Source organism: Ranitomeya imitator, chromosome 7 (genome assembly GCF_032444005.1).
Source record: "Ranitomeya imitator isolate aRanImi1 chromosome 7, aRanImi1.pri, whole genome shotgun sequence".
NCBI lineage: Eukaryota > Metazoa > Chordata > Amphibia > Anura > Dendrobatidae > Ranitomeya > Ranitomeya imitator.
The window spans coordinates 20,843,648-20,857,254 of NC_091288.1; the positions used below are offsets into that span (position 1 = coordinate 20,843,648).

Here is a 13,607-nt window from a genome sequence, read left to right on the forward strand (position 1 = left end):
GACTCTCATGGAATAAATTCAATGTGAATGGAATTTCCTGGCCCTATTTCAGCAAACTTGAATTTTCTCAGAATCGCTCGTTACTAAATACAAAAAATAATAATCCCTTAAAGAGTTATTACCCAAAAAACAAATTATTCTGTATCTGTCAGATAATATGCTGATTGGTGGTGGTTTAATCACAGGGTCTCTCAGTGATCTCAAAATCGAGGTCCTGGAACCCCTGAGAACGGGGTTCTGCAGCCCTATTCTGAATGGTGCGGATGTGTGTAAATTCTCAACCCCTGTTCGATTCAGAGGATAGACGACTGTCATAAATAGCCAAGCGCTCCATAGAAAATGAATGGAGTAGAGTCTAACCATGCTCTGCTTTATTCATGATGGGGCAGCATTGCCCTGATCTCAGGGTCCCTGGAAGTCCCAGGGGCCAGATGCTCAGTAATCAGTAAGTTATATCCCATCCTATGGACAGAGATTATTTTTTTATGGGGGGGGGGGGGGTTAATCATTTAATGGGATACAGAAAAGAAAAGACATAAAAAAAATACTAAAAAAAAAAGAAAAAATAAATTATAAAATTTACAAAGAACATGTTTTTTAAGAAGAAAATACTTATTTTCTTTATTTATTTAGAAGTATCTGCATGACTCTAGTAAATGATGTATCACAAGCAAACCAACTCTTGTGCATATATCTACTTATATATATCTACATACTTATATATATCTATATATATATATATATATATATCTATATCTATATATATAATTGTCTAAGGGTTTGTCTGTCTGTCTGTCTGTCTGTCCTGGAAATCCCACGTCTCTGATTGGTCGAGGCCGCCAGGCCTCGACCAATCAGCGACGGGCACAGTATTGACGTAGAAATCCCGCGCCTCTGATTGGTCGAGGCCGCCAGGCCTCGACCAATCAGAGACGGGCACAGCGACGATGATGTCATAAAGGACGTAGACATCCTGCGTCTCTGATTGGTCGAGGCCGCCAGGCCTCGACCAATCAGAGACGGGCACAGCGACGATGATGTCATAATGGTTGCCATGGCGACGATGATGTCATAAAGGTTGCCTCGACCAATGAGCGACGGGCACAGTCTGCCGCGAATTCTGGAATCATCATTGTCCATATACTACGGGGACATTCATATTCTAGAATACCCGATGCGTTAGAATCGGGCCACAATCTAGTATATATATATATATATATTGTGCAAGAAAAAAATATTCCTTCATAAAACAGAGACTTATACAAGCAATGGAAATATAAAAAGATGAATGTGTTTATGAAGAGTATAGCAGGGGAATGTTTGATTAATAGGTGTTGGTGTTTAAGATACATATTATGATACATGTGCACGATATACAGAATTGCTATGTATGTAAAAGATCAGATCTGCAATATAGTAATACATATTACAGGCTCTTGAAAGCATAATTTGACAATCGAAGGGATATTTCCAGTTTAGAAATGTATGGCATTTGCCATATGTCTGATAGATGTTGATTTTGAAAACAAAACAAGAAAATGATTAAGGATAAAATTAAACACACCAGTAGCGCTTCAGTAACTCTGAATCCTGCAGCGGATACAAATACAGTGCCACCCCTCTGTATTAGTAGCTATAAACAAATATATATAAACAATCCGCGCTGGGTTCTGTAGTTTTATGATGACCCCTAAATCCCTCCAAAAAAGAAAAAAAAAAAAGAGAGAGAAAAAAAAAAAAAAACTGAGTGTTTGCACCTTTTATATGGCTTTAAAAACTATTTAAAAATAAATATGTGTTTGTTTAAAATAGCTCCGCCATGGAGCACAACATTGTCCAAATAACAAAAGAGGTTCTGAGCGATGTAAACTGTCCGTTAGAAAGACTTTAGATTTTTACCTGGTGCAGTATAAATGGTAAGGTCCTCAGTTCCCTTTAGTCAATCTTTATACAAGTCCAAATGTGGAAGAGTGCGGCTTCAGTGGAGTTTCTTTCTTCTTCCGCTTTCCCGTGAGCGGGCTCCAGGCAGTGCCCCGGCCGGCGGCAGCCAGCCCTGTGCTCACCCACTCCGAACAGCGACTAAGCGCTGTTGTATAGCTCTCGGTTCTCTGCCTCTGCAGGACCTTGCGTGACGTCACGGTCATGTGATTGCTCACCTGACTTGCTATGGATAGCGTTGTGGACCAATTTCCACAATTGCAGTGGCAGAGAACCGAGAGCTATACAACAGCGCTTAGTCGCTGTTAGGAGTGGGTGAGCACAGGGCTGGCTGCCGCCGGCCGGGGCACTGCCTGGAGCCCGCTCACGGGAAAGCGGAAGAATATATAGATATATAAAGATTGACTAAAGGGAACTGAGGACCTTACCGTTTATCCTGCACCAGGTAAAAATCTAAAGTTTTTCTAACGGACAGTTTACATCGCTCAGAACCTCTTTTGTTATTTGGACAATGTTGTGCTCCATGGCGGAGCTATTTTAAACAAACACATATTTATTTTTAAATAGTTTTTAAAGCCATATAAAAGGTGCAAACACTCAGTTTTTTTTTTTGTTTGTTTGTTTTTTTCTCTCTCTCTTTTTTTTTTTTTCTTTTTTGGAGGGATTTAGGGGTCATAAAACTACAGAACCCAGCGCGGATTGTTTATATATATAAGAAAATGACTACTAAATATTATTTTTTCTTATTTCCACACAACCCCTTTAATCATATGTAAAAATCTAAAATATCTGAAAGAAAATGAGATTTTACAGAAAAATGTCCTCCTTACCACAAGATGCCGACTCATCAGATCTGTCCCCACAGTCATCCTCTTGGTCACACAACCATGATTTTGATATACAGCGTCCATTAGTACAAGAGAACTGTTGAGCTTGACAAGTCCGTGCTGTAGAAGAAAATACACATTAATATGTTAATTACATGTTAAAATGCAAAAGAACCAGTTATTGATCATTGTGTATTGTGGAAGATGATTGTTAGGTGATGTTAGCTTGTTTTGACCAATTTTCCAGGCACACTGTCAGGATTCCACTCTGTTGCCTCCTGGAGCGGTTATCACATGACTGCTCATATGCAATTTGCATACTGGAGATCTTGTGCCACTACTTTTTCTGCTTGGCAAAGAGGAGATTATGACGAAGGTGCGGGCTGTGCTCACAAAAAGGATGAGATCAGAAGAGCATAAGCAAGGTTTTTCTATTACCAACGCGTTTTGGTGCCATTTTCAAGGTAAACAAACAATCTCCACTTTGCCAACAGTTACCTGGACAATATTCTCCTCCAGCCACTGCTGGGGCTGAAAGCATGGCACATCAGGCTTCTTATAGGTCTTGTGTCCTCACAAAACCCATATAGGCGAGCACTACAATCACCCTCAGTCCATCTTGCTCCTTACGGTACTGCCCTATTTATGCTCATTTGTCCCATCCAGATCTTCCCCCTACTTTTCCTGCATCTCTCATTGTTCTGTTGAGAGAGCGGATGAGAAATTAGATAACACATTGATTGCCAATAATATGACCAATTCAGAAGGCAAAAAAGCAGATCCTCACAGTGTGCATAATTCACACTAATAGGGTTTTAGCAATCTGCAGTCACACAGACTGACTGCAAAAATTTATGTTCAGCCTTGAAAACCCTTTAAGCTGGATTACCCCTTTAAACTGGCATAAACAAAAATCAAGTCTTAATAAACCTTGTTAAATATTTGCAAATTGGTTGTAACTTTTAATGTTTGATGCCTCCTGGGATGTTTTTGTATTTTTCAGTTTTGTTTTGCTTTTATGCAAATTGAATTTTAAGTGTTTCATTTAGAAAAGTTAGCGCTTTAAGTTCTAGTAAATTGCTTAAATGCTAATTTAATGTTTTAGAAAGCAAAAAAAAAGGAATTTGCAAATCAATAATGTTATAAATGAGTTTTTGTGTTTATTTTGCTATTATTAAAAATTGAACATATAGGCTCGAAAAGCAAAATAAACTAAAACAATCTGTGCTCTTGCTAATATCTGTAAATAGCAAAAAATTACAAAACAAAATTGTACTGCTTCCAAGTTTACCTAAATGTCAAAAGATTATGCAAATCCTAGCTTGACCACCCTTTTTTCATTTGTTATAATTATTATACCTTTAAAAGAAAAATAAGACCAATGGGGTTAACCTTTAAATCAACATTTTGCTTGTCTTCACAATGCCGTAGAATGAATACTTAATGCCGCTGAGATTTTTACAAATATGCAATCAGCACAACCTAGAGGGATGGTTGATTATTCTTTCTGCATTAAAATGATGGTAACTTAAGACTTTTTATGCAAAAAAAGGCAACGAAACAATACAAATATCTCCTGATTTATAACGAAATGTAACAAGAGGAGATTGTTCGTTTTCGATGTCAACTACCTATCGCCGCACTGTCTAAATCATACTTATAAGTTATGCAGTCTGAGCCAGCACCTAAAGACCATGGCTAAGGCAGAGTGACCCATCACATCTCCTCCTGGTACCTTAAAAGTTTTCGGCCAACACCAAAAGGTCAAGATGAAGACAGTGGAGGTGGCGGTACTTCTGTCAATACATAAAGCTTAGTTGTGTGTTGAAGTTTCTTTTGAAGTTTTAAAAAGATGGATGATAATTTTGACTGGAGAAATGTGAAGATCAGTAATGTAGCACTTATTATGACGTTGTAGCTCCAGTGCCGAAAAAATTGTTGAGGCATCCTTGGAATGCACACCTTAAAATGCAATTGCATTGATCTTGAAAATTCAAATTCCCCAACTTTGCCAAGGTTTCTCACTAGTGTTGAGCATTCCGATACTGCAAGTATCGGGTATCGGCCGATACTTGCTGTATCGGAATTCCGATACCGAGTTCCGATATTTTTGTGATATCGGAAATCGGTATCGGAGGGTGCGGTGCGTGTGGTTCCAAGGGTCTGAAGGAGAGGAAACTCTCCTTCAGGCCCTGGGATCCATATTATGTAAAAAATAAAGAATAAAAATAAAAAAAATATGGCTATACTCACCCCTCCGGCGAACCCTGGCTGTCACCGCTGCGAGCGTCTGCCTCCGTTCCTGAGACTGTAGTGAGTGAAGGACCTTCGGTGACGTCACGGTCAGGTGAGCGGTCACGTGAGCGGTCAGGTGACCGTGACGTCATCAAAGGTCCTTCACTCTCTGCAATTCTCAGCAACGGAGGCGGACGCTTGCAGCGGTGACAGCCAGGGTCCTTCGGAGGGGTGAGTATAGCCATATTTTTTATTTTTATTCTTTATTTTTTACATTAATATGGATCCCAGGGCCTGAAGGAGAGTTTCACATAGACATATCCAGGACATGGGCTACAAGTGTCGCTTTCCTTGTGTCAAGCCACTCATGACCCATAGACAATGCCAGAAGCGTCTTACCTGGATCAAGGAGAAAAAGAACTGGACTGTTGTCAGTGATCCAAGGTGTTATTTTCAGATTAAAGTAAATTTTGCATTTTATTTGGAAATCAAGGTCCCAGAGTCTGAAGGAAGAGTGGAGAGACCACAATCCAAGCTGCTTGAGGTCTAGTGTGACGTTTTTACAATCATTGATGGTTTGGGGAGCCATGTCATCTGCTGGTGTAGGTCCACTGTGTTTTATCAAGACCAAAGTCAGCACAGCCGTCTACCAGGAAATTTTAGAGCACTTCATGCTTCCCTCTGCCGACATTTCCATTTTTGGAAATGGAAATTTATTTCTACAGCAGGACTTGGCTCCTGTCAACACTGCCAAAAGTATCAATGTCTGGTTTACAAACAACAGCATCACTGCACTTGTTTGGCCAGCAAACTTGCCTGACTTTAACCGCATAGAGAATATATGGAGCATTGTCAAGAGTAAAATGACAGACACCAGACCCAACAATGCAGACCAGCTGAAGGCTGCGGTTAAAGCAACCTGGGCTTCCATAACTCCTCAGCAGTGCCACAGGCTGATTGCCACCATGTCACACCACATTGATGCAGTAAATGATGCAAAAGGAGCCCCGACCAGATATTGAGTGCATTTACTAAATATACATTTCAGTAGGCCAACATTTCAGATTTTAAAATCATTTTTCAAGCTGGTGTTATAAAGTATTCTAATTTACTGAGATAATGACTTTTGGGTTTTCATTGGCTGTAAGCCATAATCATCAACATTAACAGAAATAAACATGTGAAATAGATCACTCTGTGTGTAATGTCTCTATTTAATATATGAGATTCACTTTTTGTATTGAAGAACTGAACTAAATTAACCTTTTTGATGATATTAAATTTTGTGAAAAGTACCTGTATATTTCCGGAATCTTGAGATTTTTCTTTTAGGTAACAAAGAAAAAATGGCTTGTCTTTCTCACAATCCAAGCACAATTTCTGTGACACTCAAGCCTTGGTTTTGTGATTTTAGTTTAACCAAAAAATAAAAATTAGGACAGAGGGGTAATAAACTGCCTTCTTTGCTTGCAGAGCATTAAGAATAAAAAATTGCTGTTATTAAGTGGCTGTTACTGCAATATATCTCAGATTAATCTATTCACAGTCACACTTAGGCTAGTTTCACACTTGTGTTTATCTGGGCTGCGGAGGGATGCGGACTTCCTCTTGAAGCCCCGCCCACTGCCGCGCCTCTTCCTTCAGCTCCACCTATGGGCCATGCCGCTGTATGCGGATGCCGCCGCATGCGTCGTTTTGACGCTGCGGCATCTGCACAAAAATGCAACATGTTGTGTTTGGTGCAGGTCGTCGCACCGTCAAAAAAACGCATGTGGTGGCATCAGCATACAGCGGCATGGCCTGCGTACCCAATGTTAAAGATAGGGTGCGCACACTGCATGCAGCCGTAGGCGGAGCTGAACAAAGAGGCGCACAGTGGGCAGAGCTTCCCGGAGGAAGTCTGCAACCCTCCGCAGCACGGATAAACGCTAGTGTGAAACTAGCCTAAGTGACTCCTCAGGTATAGCACATCCATATATACCTGAAACATCAGCGGTGTGTGAAATGGTACCTTGCGTTTTTTTGCGATCCTAGTGAGCCAAATCACAAAATATTTAAATTTCATGGGAATAGTCAAATTTGAAGAAATTCGACTTAAGGCTGAGTCTCCACAGACTGATACAGTCATCTCTAGAAGCAGGTCACCATTGCAGCCAGCAAATTGGTTGCAGCAGGTACAGGTCCATATGATGGGTTTAGGGCGTACAGACCTAGTATGGATGCACAAGTGCAAACCTTTTGCAATTTATATGGTGCAAATTTTAATCATCAGGGAAATCTAAATCAAAAAAATACTTCCATAAAGATGTAACAGTTCTAAAACAATATATCAGGGCACAGCTAATTTTTGCTTGCTGAACCTAATTGTGTAGACACTTCTCTAAAGGTACCTTCACACATAACAATTTCGTTAACGATCTCGTTGCTTTTTGTGACGTAGCAACAATATCGTTAACGAAATCATTATGCGTGACAGCGACCAACGATCAGGCCCCTGCTGGGAGATCGTTGGTCGCTGGGGAATGATCAGGACCTTTTTTTTGGTCGCTGATCACCCGCTGTCATCGCTGGATCGGCGTGTGTGATGCCGATCCAGCGATGTGTTCACTGGTAACCAGGGTAAATATCGGGTTACTAAGCGCAGGGCCGCGCTTAGTAACCCGATATTTACCCTGGTTACCATTGTAAAAGTAAAAAAAAAAAAACAGTACATACTCACATTCCTGTCACGACCCCCGGCGTCAGCTTCCCGCACTGACTGTGTCAGCGCCGGCCAGCCATAAAGCAGAGCACAGCGGTGACGTCACCACTCTGCTTTACGGCCGGCGCTGACACAGTCAGTGCGGGAAGCTGACGGCGGGGGACGTGACAGACATCGGAATATGAGTATGTAGTGGTTTTTTTTTTACTTTTACAATAGTAACCAGGGTAAATATCGGGTTACTAAGCGCGGCCCTGCACTTAGTAACCCGATGTTTACCCTGGTTACCCGAGGACTTCGGCATCATTGAAGACAGTTTCAACAATGCCGAAGTTTTTCCCCTGATCATTGGTCGCTGGAGGGAGCTGTCTGTGTGACAGCTCCCCAGCGACCACACAACGACTTACCAACGATCACGGCCAGGTCGTATCGCTGGTCGTGATCGTTGGTAAATCGTTTAGTGTAACGGTACCTTAAGGTTATTCTGAACATTGCTACATCTTTACCAGAAATATTTTGCAAATAATAAATGAATTTACTTCTATTATGCTGAATTAAAACCCTTTCAATCCTCATACATGACCCCATGTATTATATTATTCAACAATTTTTTTCAAACATTTTAAATTAACAAATAATTTTCATAGTAATGAAAGCCATGGTCATGCCTTGTGCGACTTGGTTGAAATAGAAGAGAAAAATATAATTAGAAAAATGTAATTGATCATACCTTTTAGAAAAATCTATTTAGTTTCAAGGCTTTCAGAACTCCATATGATGATTAATGTGTTCTTTTTTACATGTGAATCAAAGAACTTTATGGGATTTGGAAAGCTTTGTGCTCGAACAATATCAAATTAAAATTTCAGTTTACAAGAGATCACTTAAATTTACTAGCATTGTGCAAGCTACTTAAAGTTTTTAAGCAAGTAGTATTATGGAAAGGTGTTTTATCCATATTTTATAATGGAAATTTTTGGCATAGGTTTCCATTAAAGAAACAAAAAAATCTAATGATTTACATTCGACATAAGCAATTAGGTGGCTTCTATTCAGAAAATGATTTAGTGATAAAATAATTGATTACACTGGACTGTTACATCTAGTTTACATTGTATTTGGTATCTGGGACATGATGCTACGTGCAAAAATAGTATATATTTCAGCACTGAATTTGCATGACCCAAGCCTCATTTTAAAGGGGAGTTGTCCGGAGAGAATATATTGATAACCGATCCATTGGATAGGTCATCAATATCAGATCATTGGAGGTCCGACACCTGTCACCCCCACCCATAAGCTGTTAAATGAAGGTACTTAGAACTTAGATTGGATAATTTGCAAGAGCCCAACAGCCAGGGACAAGACGTACCCCTTGGTTGGGACCCTAACCTAATATGCCTCTTTAATTAGAGATAGAATCTCTAGGTTTTTAGCCCAGGAGAGGCACATATATTAAGTGTTTGCATATTATTGTATTTGATAGTGGAGCTGATTTTTCTTAGCGTTATTGACATTGGTTGTCTCAGCTTGCACCTGTTTACACTTGTCTTAGTCTGTTTGAAGGTGCTGGTCGGTCTTTTTGATATTTGTAGTAGACTCTCTGACTGAGCACTCCTCCCATCAGTCTAAGGCATTTTTAAACAGAGCTTGGTCCTACCTCCCCATACTTTATTCCGGGAGTGGCATATTAGGTAATGAAGGAGCATGATGAGCAGCAGCCAGAGGAGGGATGATAAGGTCTGAAACCATACCGTCGGAGTGGACCGACCCGATTACCATACAGCGCAGGAGGACTTAAAAAGGTTTTGGGGGGCTATACAGGGGGAGTCAGGTTGTTATATGAGCATTTATAGCATGCAGCACAGGCGCTGAATAAGGTGATGGTTTTAGTTGATATATGAAAAAACTGGTCACAGATTCCCTTTAACGCTAGAAGTCTCAGAAATTTCGAGCCCCAAAGGTTCCAAAGGTAGAAAAGTTAAATGACCCCTCTCTGGGACTTCTAGTGTTAAGTGAACATGGCAATATCATATATTACCTATTGACAAAAGTGGCACTATTTCTGGTTAAAAAAATACTGCCGGCCTTCGTTTTCTAATCCCAGACTTCTTTACCATGGAATTTAAGTAAAAATGTAGCTCTATAAACAATTCAAATCTTACTAACCCCAATTAATGCAAGTTAATATATTCTTAAAAAATCTCTTTCACCTGTAACCTTTTCTACAGCATACCAATCAACCAGCAAGTACACCTCCGGGAAATGCACTCAGTAGCGTATTAATCATAGGAGAACAGGTGAAAAACATTTTGCAGTCTGACTTGTTTAATTATTAGTTTATTGCTGTTTATGCGTCATTAGCTTTTTTTTCTATAAAGAAGGAAGCATTAAGAACAATTTGATTTCTCCGGTGTTTGCTCGCATTACACTGTAATTTAGCGCAGCTCAGGAATGAGACAGACCTCACATGAGATGCGATGAGCCTTGTCTTACCTCTACTTACGTCAACAAACTTTTCGAAATTCATCTTCGAACCATATAGTGTAAAAATGTCCTACTAATGAGAGTTTACTAGCTCTCTGCATCTAATTGCCTGTTCAGTACAAATTTCAGCTTCTAAGGCATGCACTATCATCTGAGTCACCAGCCTGTTATGCAAGTAATTAATTTCTTACCAACGATAAAACTAATTAATCCAACAGCTCTGAACTTTTCTGGCTAGTCAACAAGTACTTTATTGTACCGGTAATAGTTGGGTTGGCTTTCGTCTAACGTGCATTAAATGGAGTTGACACAATATCTTAGGGTTTTATTTCAATTTATAACTCCCATTGCTTCAACTGAAAACCATATTTTATTATGTTTATGCTATTTTTTATTGTTTTAGATATTTTGTATTAAGTTTATTACTTTGTGGCAATTTTACAAATTGGGATCAATTTGCTTGTTCTGTTTTTGGCCATACAGAAGTCAAGTTTTAGTGTCTCTATTATCCAGTCCCTTCTTTCCGGTCTCAACTAAACTAAACTTGAATTATGATAAAATGCTTTGGATATCATACCTCAGTCTCGTAAGGCTATGGGAAATTCAGATGTTGCAGCATAAGAAAAAGTGATGAAGTGTGAGTAAATCAGAAAAGCTAAGGTTCCTTAGAAAAAAATATATCTATAGTATAAAATATCTAAAGAAACAAAACAAAAAAGAAACACTACCAATTCTCATTGTAGGCGCGTAGAGGGTATTCTTAGAGTATTGCTCCCCCTAACATAGGTCTCCACCAGAATTTAGAAAATAATAGGGTTTAAAGAGGGTATTATTCCCTTTTAGAGGAGCTATTTTTGCAGGAGCATCTACCACTAATGGGAAGTCACAAGCTTGATGATTGCCATGCTATAAAGAGCTTTGGAAATATAAAATTGCAATTCTAGATTTTTGGAGTTGGCCACTAATTTTGATTCTTGTCTGCAGAGCTAAATTTCCATGTGCCGTAGGCCTCTTAAGGAGTATCTACTTTTATCGAAACTGATGTGGGCAATATTAGTCGTGATGAATTGGGACCAGAATGTGCAAATATCTTCTGACAGACTATCTCAAATCTTGTTTTTTGGTTTTCTGTTTTTCAAAGCTTAAAATCTTTGGATATGTTGAGCAATGAGAGAAGGTAAAAAAAAGACACATCTATAAATGGTGAAGAATGAACAGTTTTCTATAACTCACTTGGAAAGTGGTTGAAAATGAACAGCAATAAGACAGAAAGATGAAGAATAACATCTCTTAAGAGCTAAGTATTTATCATCACACAAATCCTTAATGTACGATGACATCCATCCACTTTGTAGATGGCGTAGATGACAAAAAATAAAGCAATAAATTCAAAACAATAAATCCAAAAGGAAAAATAAAATAATACTACCCAAGTTCAAGGCCGACCTTTCTGATCCCGATTTGGTTTGACGACATCATCCAAACTGAAAATTATTTTGGTCTTACACTGATTTACTGATCAGTGCTCATCCTATAACAAGGTACTAAGTACTTTCTCACATTACCAGCTCTTTAGAAAATTACTCAATGTTCTGTAAGTAACATTTAAGCCTCTCTGAGGCGCTGCGCTCTCTCACGTAAGAGGGTCACATGCTGATATTATTGTCAACAGGGGAAGAGAAAAATGAAAATGGAGAGTGATCATTATTTAAGAGAGGGAACATAACAAGAACAACAGCTAACTTTACTTTTTCTCGCTCTTGGAGGCACCTCGTATTTAGTACACAGCGCTATTGATTTTTCCACCGCAATAATGGCTCTGCCACAATTTCAAGTAATACTGTATATCAGACATTCTGTATGAGGATCAACGTCCACATGAAAGTGCACAATATATATATCAGAAAATAGAAAAAGGGACTGCACAGTGGTGCTTAATCATTAAATGCTTCCAACCATAAGGGTAAGGACAAGGAGCGCCAGGTGCTCACAGCTGAAAACTGCACGGGCATGGCCTTATGCAGCTGAGAGTCGGTTTTCAAATTTTGATGTAAAAATGTAGATTACTTGCAAAACTGTGCAGCCAGCAATAATCAATTTGAAAAATAGACCTTTTCCGAAAGTACTTTCCACATCATCTGTCCTTACCCTAAGAAAGCTCCAGTTTTCCATTAAGGTATTGTCATAACTGAGGATCAGGCCAAAAATAAATTGCACCATTTGGCTTCCAAGGACTGGTTTGACTTTCACTGTAGACAGGTGAAGATAGGGGGTAGACTTGAATTATGTCATGAGAGAAGTCTAGGAGGCAATGATTTTGCCCATTGCTACTTTTGGTCTCCAGCCTACTTTTTTGGCAACAACTTCATGAGAAGGTCATCGTGATGATCTCACATCTCGCCACCCAGCCTCATGTCATTATTATGTCAGATGGCTCACGTAATACGGTCTCCCCACTTTCACCAGCATGACGTTCCGCACCCCTTGGAAGTTGCAACGCCAGCTTGGTACAGTTTTACACAGACACTTCCTGTCCACACCGGTCCAGGGAGGCATAAGGAGTGAGAGGATGGCAAGCTACACTCTGGAAGTGAGCATGGCAGTAAGTACTTTGTTCTCTAACAGAGGATCCAAAGGAACAATAAGACATTACATGGCTCTCATTGAAATCGTTCACTTTGTAAATCATAAACAACCCTTTGGCCCTACTCTTCAATATTAAGTCATAATCCTTGACCTGTTAACACTACTGATTTCTTGGATTAGTGAATATCTCTATCTAGACATCACCAGCGGCATCAGCTTCTGTCAACAGGCACCACCTTATTCACTCTGGAGTCAGAGCTAGTGCTGAAGATGAAGCGGAAACTGTAGGAGAGATCATTGCACATAGGATCTTATCTGATTGGTAAAAAAATAATAATTCAGATTATACTAATCTGATAGATCTATTAGCATCATGAATTGATCTTAGTGGAAATATCAGCTGCAGCAGATCCACGGGTCAACAAGTGACTGTACCAGATGCAATCAAATAAGGAATATGTGGCTGTAATCCACGCTGCCAAATAAAGTGTGGAACCAAAAGTATCCAAAATGAATGATAGTGGTTTTATTTAAAGTGTTTCGAAGTTCAGATGACTTCTTCCTCAGGACTTAACACATGTATACAAGCTATTATTTACAAATGTAATGTCCCTTATTATGTTTTGAGATCTCCCTAGACCCTAGAGCATCACTTCTCTAGGGTCTAGGTAAAATATTTGAAGGGTTTCTGAGGGATGTTATTCTGGATTATCTCAATGAGAATAACTGTTTAACTCCATATCAGCATGGGTTTATGAGAAATCGCTCCTGTCAAACCAATCTAATCAGTTTTTATGAAGAGGTAAGCTATAGGCTGGACCACGGTGAGTCAT

The 13,607-nt window shown here is 39.5% G+C and overlaps 1 protein-coding gene across 1 annotated transcript in view; it reads right to left on the reverse strand.

Annotated features, from left to right (window-relative positions):
• The window catches only part of LRP1B (LDL receptor related protein 1B), a 1,659,362-nt gene that overhangs the window by 692,717 nt on the left and 953,038 nt on the right, over nucleotides 1–13,607 (reverse strand). Inside the window, exon 18 of the mRNA XM_069732880.1 lies at nucleotides 2,769–2,885. Within this exon, the coding sequence (XP_069588981.1) occupies nucleotides 2,769–2,885 (117 nt within the window). The remainder of the gene's footprint in view (nucleotides 1–2,768; nucleotides 2,886–13,607) is intronic.